Source organism: Vitis riparia, chromosome 14, assembly GCF_004353265.1.
Source record: "Vitis riparia cultivar Riparia Gloire de Montpellier isolate 1030 chromosome 14, EGFV_Vit.rip_1.0, whole genome shotgun sequence".
Classification (NCBI taxonomy): domain Eukaryota; kingdom Viridiplantae; phylum Streptophyta; class Magnoliopsida; order Vitales; family Vitaceae; genus Vitis; species Vitis riparia.
Window position 1 is genome coordinate 12457734 of NC_048444.1, and position 22959 is coordinate 12480692.

Genomic DNA, 22959 nt, shown 5'->3' on the forward strand with positions numbered 1-22959 from the left:
TTTTTTTTTTTTTTTTATGTTTTCTAAAATCTATTAGATTTTGATAAATGTTGGATATAATATTTGTATTAATGCATTATTTTATTGATTAAGCTATAAAATTATGTAAAAAAAATTCTCTTCAAAATAATAATCAATCAGTTAAAAAGGAATTGTAAATTTTTTATATTTCTGAAATGTTTCCTTGTGACTGTACTTATTTTTTTCATTGATTTTTCTTTTTTTAACCTATTGATATACATGTAATAACAAATCATTTGGCACAATCATGTTGTATGATGGTGCCAAGAACTATATTTGACCTCTCAACAACAACAATAACAAGTTTTATGGGCTATGAATATTGAAATAATTGTTACAATGGGATATTTTGGCATGGCGTTTTAATTTGGATTATCATTTTTTTGTCAATTGACGTGAAGATAAGTTTTTCTGGTTGCTAGGTTTTTTTTTTTCAAACATATGAATCTACTTTTGATTGAAACAAAAGAAATAAAATAGAACTGATATAAAATCAAATCAGTATAATCGATTCTAATTTAATTTTGATTGGTTAAATGCTGACCAAAATTAATGATATCCTTCTCCAACGTTGTCCTAAATCTATTTCCAAAATTGTTCATGTTCCAAAGAGGAAAACATTTTCTGACGATATTTTGTTGATAATTTCAATGATTTCGTATTTCCATATTATATGCTTTATCATATTATTAAAATTTTGGTCCAAGGTAAAAAAAAAAAAAAAAAAAAAAAACCATAGAAGTGATGAGGGTCGCCCCCCCAATTGGAGTGATTTTTGTTTGAAGCATTGAATGAGAAGGCATACAAATTGTATGGCATCATCCCCCATTAACAATTGGAACTATTTGACAGTAGTCTGAGGCTCGGTGGCTATGTAGAGGCCAGAATCGCAAAACCCAGACTCTTCATGGCGCACGCAAACTTTTGGCTTGGCCTACACTCACCAAAACAGAAAAGATATAGCTTCTCAAGCCTGCCTTATTATATAAAGTCCAAGCAGAGCAGCGAAGTGGGTAGAGAAAAGATGAAACTGCAAGGAACAAATTAAAGACAACAGATGTTACAACCCATATGCTGCTCTTTACAACTCAATGAATGTCTGCTATGCCTAAATTCGAGGCTCTGATATAAATGGTGGAACTGAAATAGTCTTGATAAATCGCATACAACATGGGTTAAATAAAACACATTCACATTATTGATGTAAACTTGTTCTCATGGAAGCATAAGCTGGCTTAGCATCCACCATTCCAAAGAATTGGAAGGGAATGTAGAGTTACTTGATATGATTGAGAACTGTGTTGACAATCTATGCCACCAACTTGAGCATGGCATTCAGAACTGCTTCTCTAGATGGCAAAGCTGGAATTGCACCTCTCTCCATGACAGTCAATGCACCACAAGCATTTGCAAACTTGAGAGCATCTCTTAGTCGGTCCTCTTCCTATAAAAGATAAAAGCGGATTCATAAGCACTCCAGCAAATATAAACACAATCCATAGCCACTTCATCAAAGTAACTAATGCAGAATAGTGCTGCTTAAAGTCATAAGAAGAAAATCAATAATAACAACAATTAAAACAACAATAGGAATAATAATAATAATAATAAGAAGAAGAAGAAGAAGAAGAAGAAGAAGAAGAATGATAAACAGCAATAACAACAATAACAATAAAAAGGATAGAAAGAAAATATAAATAAACTGATTAGCTAAGGGCACATTGGAATATCACAGGGAATTCAGACTGCTGCAACATTATATTTTGCATCTATGTTGCTTGGACACGGGTGCAGGTATCTATCTAGGAGTTCGTTTTTTTTAACAATCAAATTTTGGATTTGGGGAACCAGCTAAAAAAGATCCAAAACATAACCAAAAAAAAAAACAATTAGAAATGAATAAAAGTAAATTTAACTTTGATAGTAACTTAGATTCTTAGAAATGAATAAAACTTATAATTTTTCTTTTATTTTAATCATTTCTTCCTTATCTCTAAATATTCTTAAATTCTCACATCTGTTAAGGAAATTGAAAATTTTAAAAATAAAATAAAATCAATTAATCAAAACTAAAAAATTGGAAAGTTGTACTTTGGGCTTCCCATCCCAACATAATAGCATTTTCGAAACCCAACAATGGGAAATATGAGAATCAACTTTTAATATGAAAAGTTTTATCATTTTTGTGCATTCTGAGCCGGCTCCATCTTCTATGCCCAAATTGCCCTTCTGTTTCTCCAGCTCAGCATCTTCAACATCATCCCAACCTCTCTCATTTGGAAGCTTTCTCTCATCTTTCTTCACTCCCGAAAACCCAAAATCTCTCATTTCAATTCAGAAACCTAAATCCAAAACTCCAAGACGGTGTCAAAATGCGCCTTTCGGCTTGTCTAAGAGCCATGAGAGTCCAAGAGAATCTGGGAAAAACGAAATGGAGCTCGGGTGGAGAGAGTGGGTACCCAAAAACCGAAACTCCAACCTCCAAATGTGTCCTAGACTCACAAATCCGTGTCTAAGATAGCTCTATCAACAAGAAATAACACCAAACATCTCTCCTGGACCATTAAATCGGCGAAGCCCTTGAAGAACCAAAGGAAATGGTGCAGAAAATGAAGCATGGGAGACCCTCAAAGTATTGGGTCTTGACAAACCGGTCGACCGGTGACTATACCTTAGGTATGATAATCTACCTTAGGTACTACCTTAGTTAAACTTAGGTATTACTTGTGTGAAGCCTCAAAACTTTATTTGTGGATATTACTTACTTCATTTGTGACCTTTAGAGCATGTCATTTTGTGATTAATTAGTGTGATGTTCAACTTTGGTCTTTTGGTGACTGTACCTTAGGTACTACCTTAATAACCCTAAGGTACTACCTTAACCGATCTTAGGTACTACCTATGTAAAACTTGGGTACTACCTATCTGAAGTCTTGGAATTTCATTTGTGGATATTACTTACTTATTTGTGACCCTTGGAGCATGTCATTATGTGATTAATTAGTGTGGTCAATTGGTTCACCTTTGATATTTTGGTGACTGTACCTTAGGTATTACCTTAACCAACCTTAGGTACTATCTTAGTTAAGCTCATTCAATTGTCTAGGAGCAAGTAGGTGTCCTTTTCAGTTTTAGACATAAAACCGATTGACCAATTACTCCTTCCCGGTCGAGGTCCAGTTGAGAATGAAGTAAGTAATATCCGCAAATGAAATTCCGAGGCATTAGATAGGTAATACCCAAGTTTTAATTAATTAGTACCTAAGGTCAGTTAAGGTAGTACCTTAGGGCTATTAAGGTAATACCTAAGGTATAGTCACCAAAATACCTAGGGTGAACCAATTGATCACACTAATTAATTAATCACATAATGACGTGCTCTAAGGGTCACAAATGAAGTAAGTAATATCCACAAATGAAGTTCTAAGACTTCAGATAGGTAGTACCCAAGTTTTACTTAGGTAGTACCTAAGGTCGGTTAAGGTAGTACTTAAAGTAGATTAAGGTAGTACCTTAGGGCTATTAAGGTAGTACCTAAGGTGCAGTCACCAAAATACCAAAGTCGAACCAACTGATCACACTAATTAATCACAAAATGACATGCTCCAAAGGTCACAAATGAAGTAAGTAATATCCACAAATGAAGTTTTGAGGCTTCACACAAGTAATACCTAAGTTTAACTAAGGTAGTACCTAAGGTCAATTAAGGTAGTACCTAAGGTAAATTAAGGTCGTACCTAAGGGCTATTAAGGTAGTACCTAAGGTACAGTCACCGGTCAACCGGTTCGTCGGGACCTAATACTTTAAGGGTCTCCAGTGCTTCATTTTCTGCACCATTTCCTTTGGTTCTTCAAGGGCTTCGCTGATTTAATAGTCTAGGAGAGATGTTTGGTGTTATTTCTTGCTGATAGAGCTATCTTGGACACGGATTTGTGAGTCTAAGACACATTTGGAGGTTAGGGTTTCGGTTTTTGGGTACTCACTCTCTCCACCCAAGCTCCAGTTCGTTTTTCCCAGATTCTCTTGGACTCCCATGGCTCCTAGACGAGTGGAAAGGCGCATTTTGACACCGTCTTGGAGTTTTGGATTTACGTCTTACGATCTTGCTGGTGGCGTGATCTCCTCGACCGTGAATGATAGAGGACACGACCCTCTGGTGTTTTCAACGATGCGCTCGCTTGCGACTAAGGACAGAGAGCACGAGCTTCTGTTTCATGATGAGTTCGAGATGCGACAGTGTGGTGATGACGGCGGGTGAGATAGAGAAGAGGATGGTGACACTGAAGGAAGCTCGATGAGACAAAGGCAGTGGCGGGTTCCAACTTAAGAGAAAAAAAAAATGCAAACGAAAAAGTCTTTTGAAGATCGAATCAGGAGTAATGAAGTAGAGTCAATGGACAGTGAGAAAAAGGGAGGTGATCTCTGTGTTCAAACAAAAGAAACCCTTTGATCGAGAATGAAGCTCAATATTGGACGTTGAACTCGGCAATGAAGGCCGAAAGAAAGAAAAGAAATCTTCTTGATTCCCAGATTTACGAGCTTGGAAGCTTTGATACCATGTAGAATCTGAAGAATTGGAAGTTAAAGAATAAAGTTCTCCTTGAAATTTCAATCTATACATCTCCAATTATTTATACAAATATTCCTTAGAATAAAAAAATGAAAACTTTCTTAAACTAATTCTATCAAATCCCCTCCATAACGAGATTGTCCTAATTCTCTCCTTACATACAAAAATGCATAGCTATAATATTTTCTAGAACAATTGAACGTTTAACAGTTTTAGAAAAGAATTATGAATTCTACTAAATAATCATAAATATTAGGCTTCTTTTTCTATCGTTTAGTAAGTTTTTCTGGTTTTCTAAAGGGTATTCTTTTAAAACATAAATTTTTGTCCCTATTGCAATTTAAGTGGTGAGGGGGGCCGACATGGGTCTTTAAGGGGGTGATTGCGGGCTGCGAAGGGGGGGCCGACATGGGTCTTGAGCCTGAGTTGGGAGGGATAAGAGGATTTAGGGCTCCTCCTCGTGCCGAGGCTGGGGGATGGATCTTAGGGCTCCGATGGAAGCGTCGGGTGCCCAAGTTATGGTGGACGAGGGGATCGCGTGCTTCCTAGGAGGAGATTGGAGGGAGTCGGAGTCTCTAACGGAGAAGGCGAGAGCGCGGATGACTGAAGAAGCGCTGTCGGCTGAAGCATCCAGGTACGAGCCCGTTATCGATGTTCTTGGGGGGGATCGGGTTTTCTTCTCTTCTTCTTCTCTTTCTGGGTGCGATCGGGCTATGGTGGTGGGGGGAGTTAGGGGATCGGCAGTTATTGACGAAGGTGTTGGATTTCAAGCTCCATTGCGTGCCGTGTTGACTGATGGCAGTCCGTGGGAGTCGGATACAGAGGGGGGAAAGAACAGGGGTTTCGGAACAAAGGAGAGTGAGGATCTGGAAGAAGATGATGGCCAGGGTTGCGGATGGGACGACAGTAGCTTGGCTAAATTCAGTAAAACTTTGGGATTTTCGACAGTTGGCGTTGAAGGGGAAGTCCTTAAATTACTGTTAAGGCTGAAATCAAGGAGGGATCAAGGCAAGAAGAAAGGTATTGCGGGGATGACTAGGTTTGATAGGGAAGTGAAAAAATTGGAATGGTCGATTAATTATGAAGGAGAAAGCAGGAAGAAAGGCTTGGATAGAAGAAACGGGGATAGAGCTCTGTGTCTTAAATGAAAATTAAAATCCTATCTTGGAATGTCCGGGGGGTGAATGATAGGAATAAGAGAAGTACAATTAAGGCCTTAATCAGATCCCATAAAGTGGACTTAGTCTGCTTGCAGGAGACTAAAATGTCTTAGATGACTTTAGGGGTGGTGAGAAGTCTTGGTGTGGGGAGATTTTTAGATTGGGGAGTTCTGAATGCAAGGGGGGCAGCTGGAGGAGTGTTGGTTTTTTGGGACAAAAGAGTATTGGAGCTGGAAGAAATGGAGGTGGGGCTTTTTTCCGTCTCCTGTCGGTTCAAGAACTGCGAAGATGGATTTATTTGGGTTTTTTCAGGAGTGTATGGCCCTACTTTAAAGAGATATAGAGAGCTGTTTTGGGAAGAGCTTGGGACCATTCGTGGACTATGGAACGATCCTTGGTGTATTGGAGGTGACTTCAATTTAATCAGATTTCCGGATGAGAGTAGAAGAGGGGGAAGATTGTCTTCTTCAATGAGAAGATTTTCGGAAGTGATTGATGACTTGGATTTGAGGGATCTCCCTCTTCAGGGGGGTCCTTTCACCTGGAGTGGAGGACTGAATAATCAAGCTATGACCAGGATAGATCGATTTTTGGTGTTGGAGGATTGGGAAGGTCACTTTAAGGGGGCGGTGCAGTGTACCCTTCCTAGGCCTGTGTCCGACCATTTCCCTATTTTATTGGATGGGGGAGGGGTTAGAAGAGGTCCTACTCCTTTCCGTTTTGAAATCATGTGGCTTAAGGAGGAGGGATTTATGGACCTGTTGAAGGGGTGGTGGCAGAGTCTAAGCTTTAATGGCTCGTTTAGCTTCATCCTTGCTGAGAAGTTGAAGGCTTTGAAGGCTATTCTAAAGTCATGGAATAAGGAGGTTTTTGGGCAGGTGGGTGTCAATAAGAAAGTGGCCCTGGATAAGGTGAATTTCTGGGATGGTCAGGAGAAGCTTCGTCTCTTATCTTTGGAGGAAGTGGAAGCTAGAAAGATAGCAAAGGGGGATTTCGAGAAATGGGCTCTAATGGAGGAGATTTCTTGGAGACAAAAATCAAGAGAAGTTTGGCTTAGGGAGGGTGATAGAAACACAGGTTTTTTTCATAAAATGGCTAACTCCCACAGAAGGAGAAACTGCCTGTCCAAGATTAAAGTGGATGGTGTTTGGTTAACAGAGGAGCAGGAGATAAAGAGAGGGGTGGTTAGAGCTTTCAAGGATCAATTGACTGACCCGGGGGGCTGGCAGCCTTCTATGGAAGGTCAGGACTTTAATAAAATTGGAGTAGAGGATGCAGCTAGACTGGAGGAGGTTTTTTCTGAGGAAGAGGTCTTCAAGGCTCTTTCAGACCTGAACGGGGATAAGGCTCCGGGTCCAGACGGATTCCCCCTTAGGTTTTGGCAGTTTTGCTGGGATGTTGTCAAAGAAGAGATCATGGGTTTTTTGCTAGAATTTCATGAGCGCGGCAGATTCGTTAGGAGCCTAAATTCGACTTTTCTGGTCCTAATCCCAAAAAAAGCCGGCGCCGAGGACCTTAGAGACTTCAGACCAATCAGTTTGGTGGGCGGGTTGTATAAATTGTTGGCAAAAATGTTAGCCAATAGGCTTAAGAAGGTAGTGGGCAAAGTGGTGTCTTCAGCTCAAAACGCTTTTGTTGAAGGGAGACAGATTCTCGATGCTGCCCTTATTGCCAATGAGGCAATAGATTCTTTGTTGAAACGAGATGAGAGTGGGGTGTTATGTAAGTTGGACTTAGAGAAGGCATACGATCACATAAACTGGAACTTTTTGCTGTTTGTATTGAAAAGCATGGGATTTGGGGAGAAGTGGAATGGGTGGATCTCCTGGTGCATCTCTACAGCTACGTTTTCAGTATTGATCAATGGCACCCCGGAAGGCTACTTCAAAAGTTCAAGGGGGCTGCGTCAGGGGGACCCCCTATCCCCTTACCTTTTCATGATAGGAATGGAGGCCCTGAGTAGGCTGATCCATAGAGCAGTGGGGGGAGGGTTCCTATCAAGCTGTAGGGTTAATGGAAGAGGCGGGAATGGGGCTTTGGTCTCTCATTTGCTGTTTGCCGACGACACGTTAGTGTTTTGTGAAGCTTCTAAAGATCAGATGGTCCACCTAAGCTGGTTGTTGATGTGGTTTGAAGCCATATCAGGCTTGAGAATCAACTTGGACAAAAGCGAAATTTTGCCAGTTGGTAGAGTGGAAAATTTGGAGAATTTGGCTCTTGAGGCTGGCTGTAAAGTGGGCAGGCTGCCTTCTACCTATTTGGGGATTCCGTTGGGGGCGAATCACAAGTCTGTGGCTGTTTGGGATGGGGTGGAAGAGAGATTTAGGAAACGGCTGGCCTTGTGGAAGAGACAATTTATCTCCAAAGGAGGGAGGATTACTCTAATACGGAGTACATTGTCAAGTATGCCCATATACTTGATGTCTTTAATCCGAATGCCTAGAGTGGTTAGTCTAAGGTTGGAGAAAATTCAAAGGGATTTCTTGTGGGGAGGGGGTGCTTTGGAGAGGAAGCCTCACTTAGTTAATTGGGAAACTGTTTGCATGGATAAAAGGAAGGGGGGATTGGGTGTTAGACGCCTCTCCACCCTTAATAGGGCCCTTCTTTGCAAGTGGAATTGGCGTTATGCGATTGAAAGGGAGAACTTTTGGAGGCTCGTCATTAGGAGGAAGTTTGGGGAGGAAGAAGGGGGTTGGAGTTCTAGAGAAGTTAGGGAGAGCTATGGAGTTGGATTTTGGAAGGAAATAAGGAAGGAAGGCGCCCTTATGCAAAATAAAGTGGCTTTTGTAGTGGGGAATGGTAGAAGGGTAAAATTTTGGAAAGATATATGGTGGGGGAATCTCGCCTTATGCAATTCTTTTCCCTCCTTGTTTGCTTTTGCCTCCTCTAAAGAGGCTTGGGTTGAGGAGTTTTGGGACATTTCGGGAGGGGAAGGAGCTTGGAGTCCTAGATTTTCTAGGTCCTTCAATGATTGGGAGGTGGAGGAGGTGGAGAGGCTTCTTTTGGCAATCCGAGGTGCAAGGCTTAATCCTCTTATGGAAGATAGACTGATGTGGAAGGTGAATTCGAATGGGATTTTTTCAGTTAAATCGCTCTATAATGATCTTTCTTCAAGAAGAGCTGGTCTTTTCCCTCACGGTGTGATTTGGAACCCTAGTGTGCCTTCCAAAGTGAGCTTCTTTGCTTGGGAGGCCTCTTGGGGTAAGGTGCTCACTATGGATCAGCTTAAAAAGAGGGGGTGGGCTGTTGCTAACAGATGTTTTTTGTGCTGTGAGGAAGAGGAGTCAATTGATCACATCCTTATTCATTGCTCCAAGGCAAGAGCTTTATGGGATTTATTGTTTGCCCTTTTTGGAGTATGTTGGGTCCTCCCTTCTTCGGCTAGAGAGACCCTTATTGAATGGAGGGGCTTTATGTGGGGTAAGAAGCATAGAAAGGTATGGAAGGCAGCCCCGTTGTGCCTTTTTTGGACGATTTGGATGGAAAGAAACAGGATTGCTTTCGATAACGAGGACTTTTCGGTTCATAGGGTGAAAAATTCTTTTGTTTGTAATCTTTGGGTATGGACAAAATCAATTGTAAATGAAAGTTCTTTTACTTTACCTAGTTTTATTGATTGGCTAGGCGCTAGATGAGGGTCGGGTTTGTATTTTCTCTTCTTTTGTGTGTGCCTTAAGGGGCCTTTTGTATACTTCCTGTATGCTATTGGGTTTTCCTCTTGGTGCCCTTTTCTAATATATTGTTGCCTTTGCCTATCAAAAAAAAAAAAAAAGTGGTGAGACTATTGTTTTTCTTTTAAGTGAGACTACTAAAAAGCATAGTGAGTGTATGAGGTTTTTATCTTTTCTTTTCTTTTCCTTATTACCATAATTTTGTTCCTTGCTCATCTCCTTAAATCCTTGAAGATTGAAGCCTTAACCCACCTTCTTTAGTTGTAGACAATCACTCTAGGATTGTCCTACTTCAAACTTAATGTTAGAGAGATAAATATTTTCCTCCAATGGGTAGACTAAAAATGAGGGAGTAAATGGAAAAAGAAGCTCGAGCAGAAGGCTTGTGATAACTATATCTATAACATGTTAAACCACCACTTGCTTAAAATGTGCAAGCCATTAGGAAATGGGTCATCCATTTATATTAACAAAATGGTCTACTGGCTATACCACAGTCACAGTTGTTTGCAGGTTGGCATGGTCAACTCGTGTAGATGAGGAGAAAACCAGTATGAAGTATGGTGTTGCATATTGTGCTTTGTATTTATTTATTAGAAAAAAACACTTCATTGTTAAGAAATAATTATGTACAAGGAAGGACGGGTGAAAAATCCTTCCCTTATCACTAAATTACAAGTCCGTGATCAAAAAAACAAGAAAGGGGTTACAAGTTACAACTATAAATTCAATTCCTCATGGAGGCAGAAAATCTGCCACAAAGGAGTTCAAATGTTTTGCTCTCCTCTGCTAATGAATCCACTACTTCATTAGCTTTCCTAGGAATCCAACAAAAAGAGCATTCCAACTCAAAAGGCAATCAAAGATTTTTGGAGCCACCTATCTAACTTCCATGAACCTCTTTCTTTCTTATTCACCCAAGATATAACTAGTGCCAAATCTTCCTCTACTAAAATGTTTGAGAGACCTTCAGCTAGCTAGCTTCAAATCTTCCAGTACAACTAAAAAAAGTTTTGCCCCAATAGCTAGCCCTTCTCCAACATGTTTCAATAGTGCTCATACTGATATTTGAAGATGATTCATAAGCATTCCTCCAATTCCTAGTTGTCTTAGATGACCTAGAGAACATCCATCAATGTTTAACTTAACAACAACCACTAGAGAAGGAATCCAAATAGATGGTGTCTACTTAGAGGCTTCATAGATCTACATGCTAGGTTCCAATCTAGTAGCATAATACTTGAAGAAGTACCCTCAAATGTTGCATAAGGTGATGCAGAGATAAAGAAAAATATAATAAATCCCACAATGCCTTAAAAGTCCTCCATCGATCCTAAAAAATAGTCACATTCCTCTTTTGGTAAATTGCCCATAAAGAGTAAGACTATTAATGCGCCAAGAAGACTTGGTGCTAGGTAGGCTTCCAAAACCCTAGTAAGAAAACCTAGTGAACCCCCACAAGTCCAAACAACCTGTGCTACAATGCTAATGCCAGTAAGCAATGTAAAAAAAAAAAAAAAAAAAGAGATCTAATTCCCCACTCCCTTTACAAATGACACATCATTGTAGATCGAAGGCCTTATAAGGTCTCCTTTGTTATAGAGAATTGTTTTTATTAACCTTCTTATTTGCCACTAGCTAACCAAAGGTCTTGACTTCTAGGGGGTTCCTTATGAAATATACAGGTGGAAAGGGACTCGAGTTGACATAGATGGTAAGGGCTTTAAAAAATGAATTAACAAAAAATAAACCAAAGGATGTCAAAGACCAAACCCTCTCATCAGGACATTTGGGTAACAAATACACAATGCTTAAAGTCAACATGAGGCTATTTAGTTCTATTTCATGGTTCAAAAGGTTGCGACAAAAGTTAAGATTTCATGAAATAAAGGAGGTTAAACTTAGAATTGAAAAGGCACTGGAATCTCTTTCCTTCACTAGTCTATTGAGGTTTGGGAATTGAACATATAGAGGGAGATCACACTGGCAAGTACCTTTCTAGAATCAAATTTTTATATCATCACCAGCTAATTATTGCTTGAAATGAGTGAAATCACAAAATACCTGTGTAATGGCCTTTTAAGGGCACCATGTGATTGCCTAGCAACAATATTGGCATCCCAATACTTTGAGTGTAACCTATAAATACTTAAGATGATCTTATGCCACAAAGCATTGCTCTCACTAGGGTACCTTCATAACTGTTTCCCTAATAAGGCTCTATTCTTTAAACTTATCCTTTCAACACCCAAGGAGCCCCCTTCACTTTTGGCTTTCACCCTTGGCCCCAACTTGAAAGATGATTTCTCTTCCCTTCCCCCACACCAAACCATAAAAAAGTATTATATAACCTCTCAATCTTGTGAGCAACTTTGACCAATAGAAATTTCTACAACAAAAAGGAACTTTCAACTTATAAATCAAATGTCTAGTTTTCAACTCATTTTATTGGAGGTTAGTCATTAGTAGATGAAGCTATATGTCCACATGGAGTTTGCAGATAGTCTAAGTGAGTGATGATTTTTTTTTTTTATTCTCTTTAGGAAGAAGGTTCTTGTTAAGTTGCAATGATAACAAGATTTTTCCCCCTTGATCCTAATCCCATATCAATAATATTTTGTTTATTAAAGAACCAATCTAAACTTTTCTTTAAAGAACAAGTTGGTGGGAATGAAAAACAACCACAAGGAACAATGTTTTAGAAGCATTAAACCCACAAGAAACAAGATTTTTAGTGGATAAAGATAACGAAAACTTAAATATGTAGAGAGTGAGAGCAAGAGAGAGGCAGAGAGAGGGTTATTAGACAAAATATTTACAAGAGCGGTCAATTTGTTTTGTAAGAAAGGAAGGAAAGTGGAGGGATATTGAAGAAGAAATGGATTGGAGTAATAGATATCTATGATTAATCAAACGAGTACAATCTTCGTTTGATAACATATTCAACTCAACACAAGATGCATGTCAATATAGAAATTTCTAATTTTCTCCAAATTTAAGGGGGCTGAAATTAAATTTGTAAGAATTTGCATACTAGCTAAGTTGGTTAAACTTGGGAAAATGTAGCAAACTAGAGTTTAATTTTTGGAGTCCACACTCGCATTTCAACTTCTGTATCCATTAAATATACTAAATGTCAAATGAAGTACATAATAAAAGGAAAATAAATAACTACATAAGAAAGGGAAAATAAATAAAACAAGTTACATACTCTAACATAACCTCGTGATACTGTATCGACGACAAAAGAGAACTAATTCAAAAATAGTGATAACATGTTTTATAAACCATTTCTTAACTTCTAATCTGATAACATTGACTCTTAATTTGTAAAAATACAAGTTGATTCTTGAGTCATGGAAGTTTCTTGAGGAGAGCAATCTAAATGTTAGTCCACTATTATAAATGTGACATGTTTTGTTAGAATGCTTCAAAACTACATAGCCAAGAAAGACCTTTATGTAATTTCTAAGGTGTTTGTTATTTAGTTCTCCTGTGTAAATATCGTTTGCTATGAGGACCAATGACATCAAAACATGCCACTATCTCCTAGCTATATGTCCGAGTTTTTGAGATATTGTGCAAGTGTTGAGAGTGAGTATGTGGTTAGCTTTCTTTTATGCTCCTGTGCAGATATTGTTCACTTTAGGACCAAGGCCCTTATAGCTTTAAAATGTGTGCACACAGTTAAGAGAAAGAAGAGTTCATTACAAACCTAGTGTAGGGAACTTTGCAGGCACGACATCCTCATCATATCCCAGGGGGTTGCAAAGTCAGTTAGAGCACCCACTTAGACTCCGACATTGAGTTGGGGATTGGATTTGATACCTTTTGTAATAACCCATTTTGTCCTATGTAGATGTTATCTACCTTGGGTCCAAGGCCCTCATAATTTTAAAACATGTCTACAGTTCAGAGGAAAAGGAGTTCACAACATGTATAGAACTAAGAATTTTTCTCCTTAACCAATATGAGATCTCAAACTCCTACTTTTTCCTTTCTCCTCTAGACCCAAAACACACCACACCCTAATGAAAACACACATGCAACTGACCTTTTTCTTGTTATTCTCTCCTTTGTGTCATTGGTGGCGCCCTACTTACTAAGGAATAATTAAATGAGAATGTCATTGCAACAAAACTAACTGCTGTTAGACACATCCATCTTGATTAGATGGGGAAATTTTGCCAAAGAAGGCTCAAGTAGCAGGAGGGTGCATGGTACATCCAAATGATAATGTTATTTCTCACTGCACTATCTTACTATATCCAACATATAGTTGCATGGCTTTTCTGGAACATTATTAGGTTATGTTCCCGCGACAATCTTGACCCACATGCCAAATTATCTTTGATATTTTCATTCTTCTTTGATCCTTCTCATGTGTAAGGCATTAAAACATTTTACTTCTCCACCACATGTCATCCTATCTCAATAGGATCACTAATAGGTCAAAGGAGATAATATCCTCAAAGTAGTGTGTGCGAACATACACACATAATCCTAGCATTTTTAAGAAAGAAGTCTTTAGTAAATATTGTTCTACAAGAATTGAAACCATGAATAGTATTTTGCCCATTAAATAAAAGAACATCATAGTCATAGGTGTGTGACAGCACATTTAAATGTATAAAAGAATTTTCTGCAAAAGGTTTGACCCCAATGGTTGAGACAACAGCTTGGATGATAATGAGAATAGTGGCAGTTATGCAACACATAAGCATAAAAGATTCAAGAAAAATAAAATAAAATATTCATCAGCAAATACATTCAGCAGATTATTTAAAAACACGAGTACAGATATAAAATAAGTGCTTTTTAAGTGAGGCTCTGAAAAGCAGTACCTGAAGCAAGGAAAGATCAGCAGCTAGTTGTGATAATATTCCAGCAACAAAAGCATCCCCAGCGCCTGTGGTGTCCACTGCATCCACTTTTAAACCTTTAACTCTCCCACTGAAGTCCTGAACAAATAAAGCATCCCATGCAATTTCAGGTTCACAATCTCAGAAGACAGACTGCATCATTGTAATTGCTTGCAAAAAAGCAAGGGTCTAAAAATTCAAAGAATTTCAACTAAAATAATCACTAGGTAGATGATCATATATGACTTGTATCACATTTTCCCAATACATATGATCGATAGATAATGTCCCCATTGAATTTAAGATAACATGTAAATATTTTGTTAATGGAGAAGGATTTCTTCATAAATGCATCTGCTGGTGGTGTTGATGAGAGGATGGTTTATGATGTGTTTTCACTTGTCCAAGGAACCGGGCATGAACCATATTTGAAACAAATGCAGCATATGGACAGGCCATATCAAAATCATTTCTTGAGATATAGAAGCAGAAGGTTGATGCACAGCCTGATAGTGCCTCCTTGATCCAGAGTTATTAACTCCAAGAGAGTTAGATCTCAAGGTCTTGCATCCCATTTTTCTCCAACTTTCAAGCAAAGTAGAGCTAAAAGATAAAGGTTTCATTCCATTAACATTTTTTAAAACTAATCTTGCTTTCAAGAGAAAACTACCTTCATTTTTGCTCTCAAAAGCAAGAAAATTGCCCAAAATCTTAGCCAAATAGCACTTAATGATTTCCTGTTCTAGAATAAGCTTAAGTAACTTCGATTTCAATCACTTTAATAACAACAAAAAAAAAGGAAAAGGAAAAAACATGTCAAAGCAAGTGAATAGTAACATGAAAAATAATTTGATTTACTTGAGACACACAACAGAAGGAGAGGGTTGGGGTTGAAAACACAGAATATTAAGCCTGGCACTTCAGCATGGTTTAAACTTCAAATAGGAAAAGACAAATAAGGCATTTTTACCATATTAAGTTATTGATAAGATATAGATGGGAGACTTGCCTTTGTGTAATACCTGCAACCATCAGGACCCTCAGTGACAAGAAGCAATTTAAGATTTGGGTGGTAGAACTTACGAACAACAGCATCATCATATGGATCCTCTCCTTTTGTTAGAAAAGAGATCTCTTCTTCACTCATCTGATGATAAATTTAGTATGTAACCATCAGAAGGGGGCATTTCCATTTACATTTTTACATCACATTGTACCTGAGTCTTCTAGATAGAGTTGAGAAAAATGCATTGTGAGCCCACAATTGTGCATTTAAAAATGATGACTACCTTAATAATATCAGCAGTATTCCATATGCTCAGGATACCTTCCCTGGCACTGTCTGCAGATGGCCACAGAGGAAGCCTCAGATTGGGATCATAAGACACAATCACACCAGCATCCTTTGCAGCTTTTGCTGCAGCTAGGTGTGCTGACTTGCATGGTTCTGTAATAAGACTTATTGAACCATAATGGAAAATTTTTGCCTGCATTGGAAATACACAAGCAACATATAACTGAATTATAGATCAAACACCACATAGAAACTCAATATTTTCCTAAGAAAAACCAATGATCAGTGTAACAAGGACTTGGGCACATTTATTGCTGTTCAACATAGATTTGGTGTGTCAAACAGTGAAAAAAAGGCTAAAATTGGATTTTCTTGTTATATTCCTGACTAAAAAGAGTAAATATATTAAGTTAAACAAAGAGCAAAACTAAAACCATTAGAATGCTTGAATCAAATGAAATTCTATGTACAACTCTTCCTTCAGTTATTGTTTCGTTCCACAGATATTTGTTGATTTCTTCATCTCTTTGTTTTACTACAACACCATTTGCTTTTACTTGACTATTACTGATAGAAAAGAAATACTTGCATACCTTCCTAATTAAATCAAAATCAAGTTCATCTTCTTGAAGCAACATATCAGCACTAGGGTTACGGTAAAACATGAACTCACGCTCCCCATCCTTTCTCAAGGTAACAAATGCTAAAGCAGTTCGAGCACCAGGATCAAAGCGCATCCCTTCATTGTTTACATTATTCTCTTTTAAAATATCAGCAAGCATGTAACCAAATTCATCTTCACCAACCTGTGTATGTTGAATAAAAACATGAAAAAATCTGAGGGAAGTAACAAGGATACAGAATTTTGATTTTTACATAATAAGAAATTCCAAAGTGTTGATGAAGAGATGGAATGGCATGATACAAATTTCTGGATTATTGAATTTGAAACAGAGATGGAAATTTACTAGTTTGAAGAAAATAATTCCCATATACCAATTATTAACCAAGTGCTCAGTCAACAATTTACAGCTTGAAAGACACGTTACCCAATGAATTGGATTTAGTATATATTATGAGCAATAAGCTGCCAATTGTTCAGCATATAGTGGTTAATGGAGTCATTCCAATCATCATTAGCAATGGTGACTAACATGAGATGGTTTGAACTGGTGAATCTAAAGGCTCACACAATATTTTCATTATAACCTCTTGAAACTCCTGAAATCAGCTCTGCAGCTTCTATGGGATTAGAGGAAGTAAAAAGTAATTACAACAAATGTGCACTGCTGCAGACTACAGTAATTTGAACATTTCTAATGATAGAATCCAACCTAAAAATGACAGGGATGACAGTGAACTAATATTTTACTATGATGAGCCTACTCCATAATCAGTTGTACGCTGCCTGCTTCCCCTTGACCAACATAGAAGTTTATCTTTGCATTTTACAAAATAAAGCATCATCCACTGCAGGTCCCCACACCCAGGGTTCCAGGGGGTTGGATAATGGACTTAACTTCGAGTATTTTTTTTATGAAGTGGCCACACACAGACTTGAACTTACAATTTCAGGCTTGGTGCAATGGTCCTCTAGCATTTATTTTTTATTGCATAATAACTGGTGGATAATGGACCTACCTTCCAGCATTTTTGCATGAAGTGGCCACATGCAGATTTCAATGTACACGTTGAAGCTTGGATGATGATGACAACAATGACAATGACAAAACAAAAATTGTTGGTGGGAGCATTTTGTTGTTTTTGTTGTTCCTATCTCATATCATTATTTGCCCAATATCCAATAGGAACCTCAAATTACTCCGTTCCCTAGCCCTGGATCTCATAAGGTGCATGTCATCTATCCCTAGGGCCCTTCATATCTAACGCAACAAAAAAGAATGGTTTCAAAAACCAAAATACATATTAGATCCAGAGATAGAAACTCAAACCCGTGATCCGGATGTTCCCACATCAAATCCCATCCAATGAAGATGTCGAAACCGTGGTAGTTGTCATAGATTTAGTCTACCTACGAGTCTTTCACTTGATCTCTCTCCCTTCATTGTTTCTAGCACAAGAGAAGAGTGGGCTTCTCTCTTCCATCAGGGTGGCTAGGGTTTCTCTCTAGAGGATGACAGGAAAAAGTCTAAACCCTAAACCCCTAAGGGGGTTTCTATAAGGCCCCTTGTGGGCTTAAGTGACTTGAGCCCAAATTAGACTTAGGTCACCTAATTTAGTGCAGTTGGGTCCCAATTAATTAATTAGCCCTATTGAGCTCTAATTAATTAATTAGCCTGATTCAAAAAAACAATTCATAAGATCTAGTGCAACCTTGCGCTTGTACCAAAACGTCCATATGCACACTTATGAACTAGAAACTCAAATCCCTCGAATAAAATGTGCCACCATGAACTAGGGTAGTACTATCAACCCCATCAAGATTACCTCTTCAATCCTCAAGTTATAGATTTTCTTATTATGTGATCAACTGATATACTCTAATTCTAAAGAACGTATATCAAATTCCACTAAAGAAATTACTATAGCCATAGATTTTATGATCACGTGTCTTTTAGATCACCTAAAGGGACACACTATCTCCATCCCATGAAATATCATGTTGCCTCTATTAAAAATTCCTGTTGTCACCAACCTTCATCAATAGTGATCCAATCTATAGGGAATATATAATCACTTTAGAATCTCACGCATAGATCAAAGTCACTTGTTGATTTCAGCATAAGTTCAATATCCTTTTAAGGTTGAGAGTCCATGTGATATAGTAGCTTGGTGAATTATGATAACCTAATAGCCTTACATTATGATTCAATGTAGGTCTTGTCTAATGTGTAACCATACATACTAGTGCACTCACCATGGGAAACTCGTCCCAACGACCTAGACAAATCATCTCTCCAATTAGGAGGTAGTACACTACAGTCTATATTGGATTGCCCAAATCCATGAACTGATCGTGAGCAACTTATCATTTTGCAAGGAACCCATGACTTGTAACTTTTGTGCAACTCCTAATGCACCTAAGTCGTGTACAATGCAAGTGATATAGGTCTAAATGATCAATATCAATGCATACAATGGATAGAAAAGTGAAAACTTATGTTTAACTTTATTATATCATGTTTTGCTTTTAAGGGCTTTATCTCAACAATATCCACTAGTCCAACAACCACTGCCAAATCAAGAGGGTCTTGAAAAAACTAGTGCAAGATTGAATATTTACGCATTGAGTGCAGCTAGGAAGTTGATTTTGGAGCCTTGGTTTTCTCTTCACTCCATTATTTGTGCATATAGTGAGACCTTTTGAACCAATAAAGGCATAGTTCAACTTAATCTCGAAGTGGGATCCTTTGTTCACCTCATTCTATTCCATGTGGCACTAAAAACATATAAAATGTTGCCACCAGAATATGCATCCATTCTAGCTTGGTTGTGGTATCTTCATTATCATATCAAGTCAAGTTTCCCTTAAACAAATGATGCCCCTACCCTCATCAACCTAAGATTCATTCAAGTTTAGTCCCTTACTTGATCCTTATTGTAGGAAAATAAATGTCAAGGTCAACACATTTTCTACCATGTACCCATTTTTCAATCATTGAAACTAATTCATCCCTTCAAAGTATAAATTATATGCAAATTATTCTTACTTTGCAACATACATGAGATTCACCAAGTAAAATAGGAGAAATCCTATGTTGCATGGATTCGAGTATGAGTGTCAGATATGGGTATGTGTAGATGTTTGAACCTTCATAACTCAAATTTTAGGATATGGGGACTCGACTAAAAAGGATTCAAAAATATGGGCACAAGTACTGGGATATGATAGAATGCAAGAAAAGTTAAGTAAAAATAAATTGGAAGTAAAGATATCATTTTTAAAAGCTCCTATATTTTCCTTCTAATCCCTTTTTTTTTCCTTGTATCCCAAAATCTTCTCACAAAAATTCACATTTTAGCTAACTACCTTTTTTCTTCAATGTAATTATTACTAAGAAAGTTGAAAAAAAATAAAAGGGTATCAATAAAAAAAATCAAACAGCCACACCCAAAGTAAAATAGGAGTATCTGACAAAGATCCCATACCATGTCATGTCATGACAACACATGTATGTTAGTTGAAATTGAAGGATTTGGGTATCATAGGGGAAGTTTGCATTTTCCCCCAAAAGATCTTTGAAATGCCATTGCTTTTAGCTTTTGTTTGTCTCTAGACCATCAAATGAACTGTTGATATTCTACCCCTCCCTTAATTTCTTTGAAACAAGGGACTAAGGGAAGGGCGTCTTCTCTCTTAAAGAAGAAATCAAGAGTATTTTTGCGCTCTACAAATGTTTTATGCCTTTATATCACTTGAATGAAATGACTAAAATGACCTAAGAAGCATTGTAAAGAATGTAGGACAAATGATAGATTCAAAGATGATGAATTTATGATTAGTTCATGATAGTAACAATTAATTTCAAGATGACAAAGAGTCATATAAAATGGATTTTTACCAAAAGTTGTATAACGTTGTTCATGGTTTTTTACCAAAAGATGTTAAGCTTGTTTGATCATACGCAAAGGAACAAATACCTTGAGTAAAGAGAAATATAGTTTTCAAGCCTAAGGTAGTAAAAGGAAGACCAAAGCCCAAAAAAAGGATGTGGATTGAGAAACATGGTATGATTTAACAAAATGTATATCCTCTATAAAGTGGACTAGTATAAAATGATTTGCATGGTTAATCCTCGTAGTTGGGATGAGTAAGAGTTAAGTAACAAGAAACACCCTATGAACAACACATACACAATCAGGTTTATACAACACAACAAACTAGTTGAGGCTACCAATTACCACAATGTCAATGATCAAATCACAAAAGCAGACCCTTACATGCATAACTAATAATGAAATGGGATAAAGAACATTCATAAAAGACTTTGCAACTAAGAGAGTAATGACTTGCTTCCAACTATGTAGATATTGTTTATTTTGGGCCCAAAGGGCCCTCACGGCCATAAAATGTGTCTACAATGTTAAGAAGAGTCTATACATATACAGCGCAAAGAACTTTTTCCCCTATCCAATATGGGATATCACAAACCCTCCTACCCATGCAAACACAACATTCTCGTTGTGTTCCATAGGATTGTGGGGCCAAACAAACCCCCACACCGAGGTTGGAGATTAATTACGATACAATTTGTAATGATGACTCACTCCCAATTATGTAGATATTGTCCGTTTTGGGCCCAACGGGCCCTCACATCTTTAAAACATGTTTTCAAGGTTAAAAGCAGCTCATACATATATGGCGCTATGAACTTTTTCCTCTCTGATATGGGATATCAAAAAAATAAGGAAATTAAGCTCAATACTGTTGTAGTTCATGCTAATGACTTTTTTTTTTTTTTTTTGATTGGAAACGACGCAAAGATATATTGATAGCAAAAAGAAGTACAATAAGAAGGATGAGAAATCCTCCCACCAAAGGCAACTAAATTACAGGAAAATACACATAAACAAACGAACTCCCACTAAGGACCAATCCTTAAGGAGAACACGCCGCTATCCAATCTAGTTGAATCACATTAAGGGGAGTCCCCTTAAATGCCTTGGAACAGAAAGCCCAAAGGGAAGCAAGGAAAACAATAGTGTCCCAAAGGAACTCTGAATTCCTAACTTTATCCTCGAAAATCCTTGCGTTTCTTTCCCACCACACAACCCGCATTAGAGCGATGCTCGCAGCTTGCCACAAAACAATCCCTCTCTTAGAATTACCGAAGCCTTTAAATTTGATGAACATCATGTCATATATACTCCTTGGAGGAATCCAATCCATCTTAGCTAACTGAAATAACCTGTGCCACAACCCAATCGTCAAGGGACAATGAAGAAAAAGATGATCTGCTAATTCCCCATGCTTCATGCACAGAATGCAAATATCAGGACTAAGGGCTTTGTAGGGTCTTCTCACTTGTAACATGTCATTAGTATTCACCTTCTTGTGTGCCACTAACCAAACAAAGGACTTCACTTTGAAAGGAACTTGAGAATTCCAAACGAACTTTGAAGGAAAGACCTGAGGAGATCCAGAAGATTGAGATAATGCTAGAAAAAAGGATTTGACTGAAAAAATCCCTGAAGAGGATAATGGCCATCATCTGGCATCTGGGACCGAAGGAGAAAGATACAAATCATCAATGGACTGCATGAGGCCTCCTAAGTCCTCAATCTCTGAATCTGACAAGTTACGGCGGAAATTCAAATTCCAAGAGAAGGGACGAGATGGACCGAGAACTGAAGAAATAGAAACGTTTTTATCCACAAATACTCTAAATAGTCTTGGATATTGGATTCCCAAAGGTTGGTCCCCCCACCACAAATCTTCCCAGAACCGAATTCTTTCCCCGTTTCCTACCACATACCGAGTAAACAAGGAAAACCCCTGAAAGACTTGTGCTATAGCCTTCCATGGACAGCGATGCGACCATCTGACTAAAGTGTTAGCATCCCAACCATTAGAGTGAGAACCATAAATGCTTAAAATGACTTGATGCCAAAGAGCTGAACCCTCTCTAGGATACCTCCATAACCATTTCCCTAGAAGAGCTAAATTCCTCCAAGAAATATTCCTAAAACCCAAACCCCCTATTGTCTTTGGTTTGCACACAACATCCCACCTCACTAAGTGATCCCTTTTGCCTTCCCCAACCCCTGACCATAAAAAATCCCTTTGCAACCTCTCAATTTTTGCAGCCACTGAAGCAGGCATCTTAAATAAGGAGAGGAAGTAACATGGCAAATGGGTAAGGCAAGATTGGATAAGAGTTATCCTCCCCCCGAAGGATAAGTAGGCCTTTTGCCACCCATCTAACCTTCTTGAGATTCTCTCAATCACTGGATCCCAAAAGCTACACGCCTTAGGGTTCCCGCCTAAAGGGAGACCCAGATAGAGAATAGGCCATCCAGACGCCTTACAATCAAACATCACAGCCAATCTTGAAAGATGAGTCTGATCAAGATTGATGCCATAAATACTACTCTTGTCAAGATTGACCTTGAGCCCAGAAATGTGCCCAAACACTAACAAAAGACTCTTCAGAGTCTGCAGCTCTTCCTCCCTTGAGTTAGAAAAGAAAATGGTATCATCAGCAAATTGCAAATGGGACACCCTAGTTCTATTTCTACCCACCCTGAAACCCTCCATCATATTTCTTTCCTTTGCTCTCTTAAGCATCCTACTCAGTACATCTGCGACTAAAGTAAACAGAAAGGGGGATAAAGGGTCGCCTTGTCTTAATCCTCTTGATGCCTTAACCCACCCTTTAGCGCTACCATTCACCAAGATTGCATAAGATACCGAAGATA

General features: G+C 38.2%; 1 protein-coding gene across 1 annotated transcript in view; it reads right to left on the reverse strand.

The window, feature by feature from the left end:
• Window positions 1-968: 968 nt before the first annotated feature.
• The window catches only part of LOC117930681 (probable fructokinase-6, chloroplastic), a 29724-nt gene continuing 7733 nt past the window's right edge, over window positions 969-22959 (reverse strand). The window contains exons 3-7 of the mRNA XM_034851318.1: window positions 16173-16385; window positions 15575-15772; window positions 15295-15432; window positions 14268-14384; window positions 969-1465 (exon numbers count right to left, since the gene is read on the reverse strand). Of these exons, the coding sequence (XP_034707209.1) occupies window positions 1331-1465; window positions 14268-14384; window positions 15295-15432; window positions 15575-15772; window positions 16173-16385 (801 nt within the window). The 3' untranslated portion in view covers window positions 969-1330. The remainder of the gene's footprint in view (window positions 1466-14267; window positions 14385-15294; window positions 15433-15574; window positions 15773-16172; window positions 16386-22959) is intronic.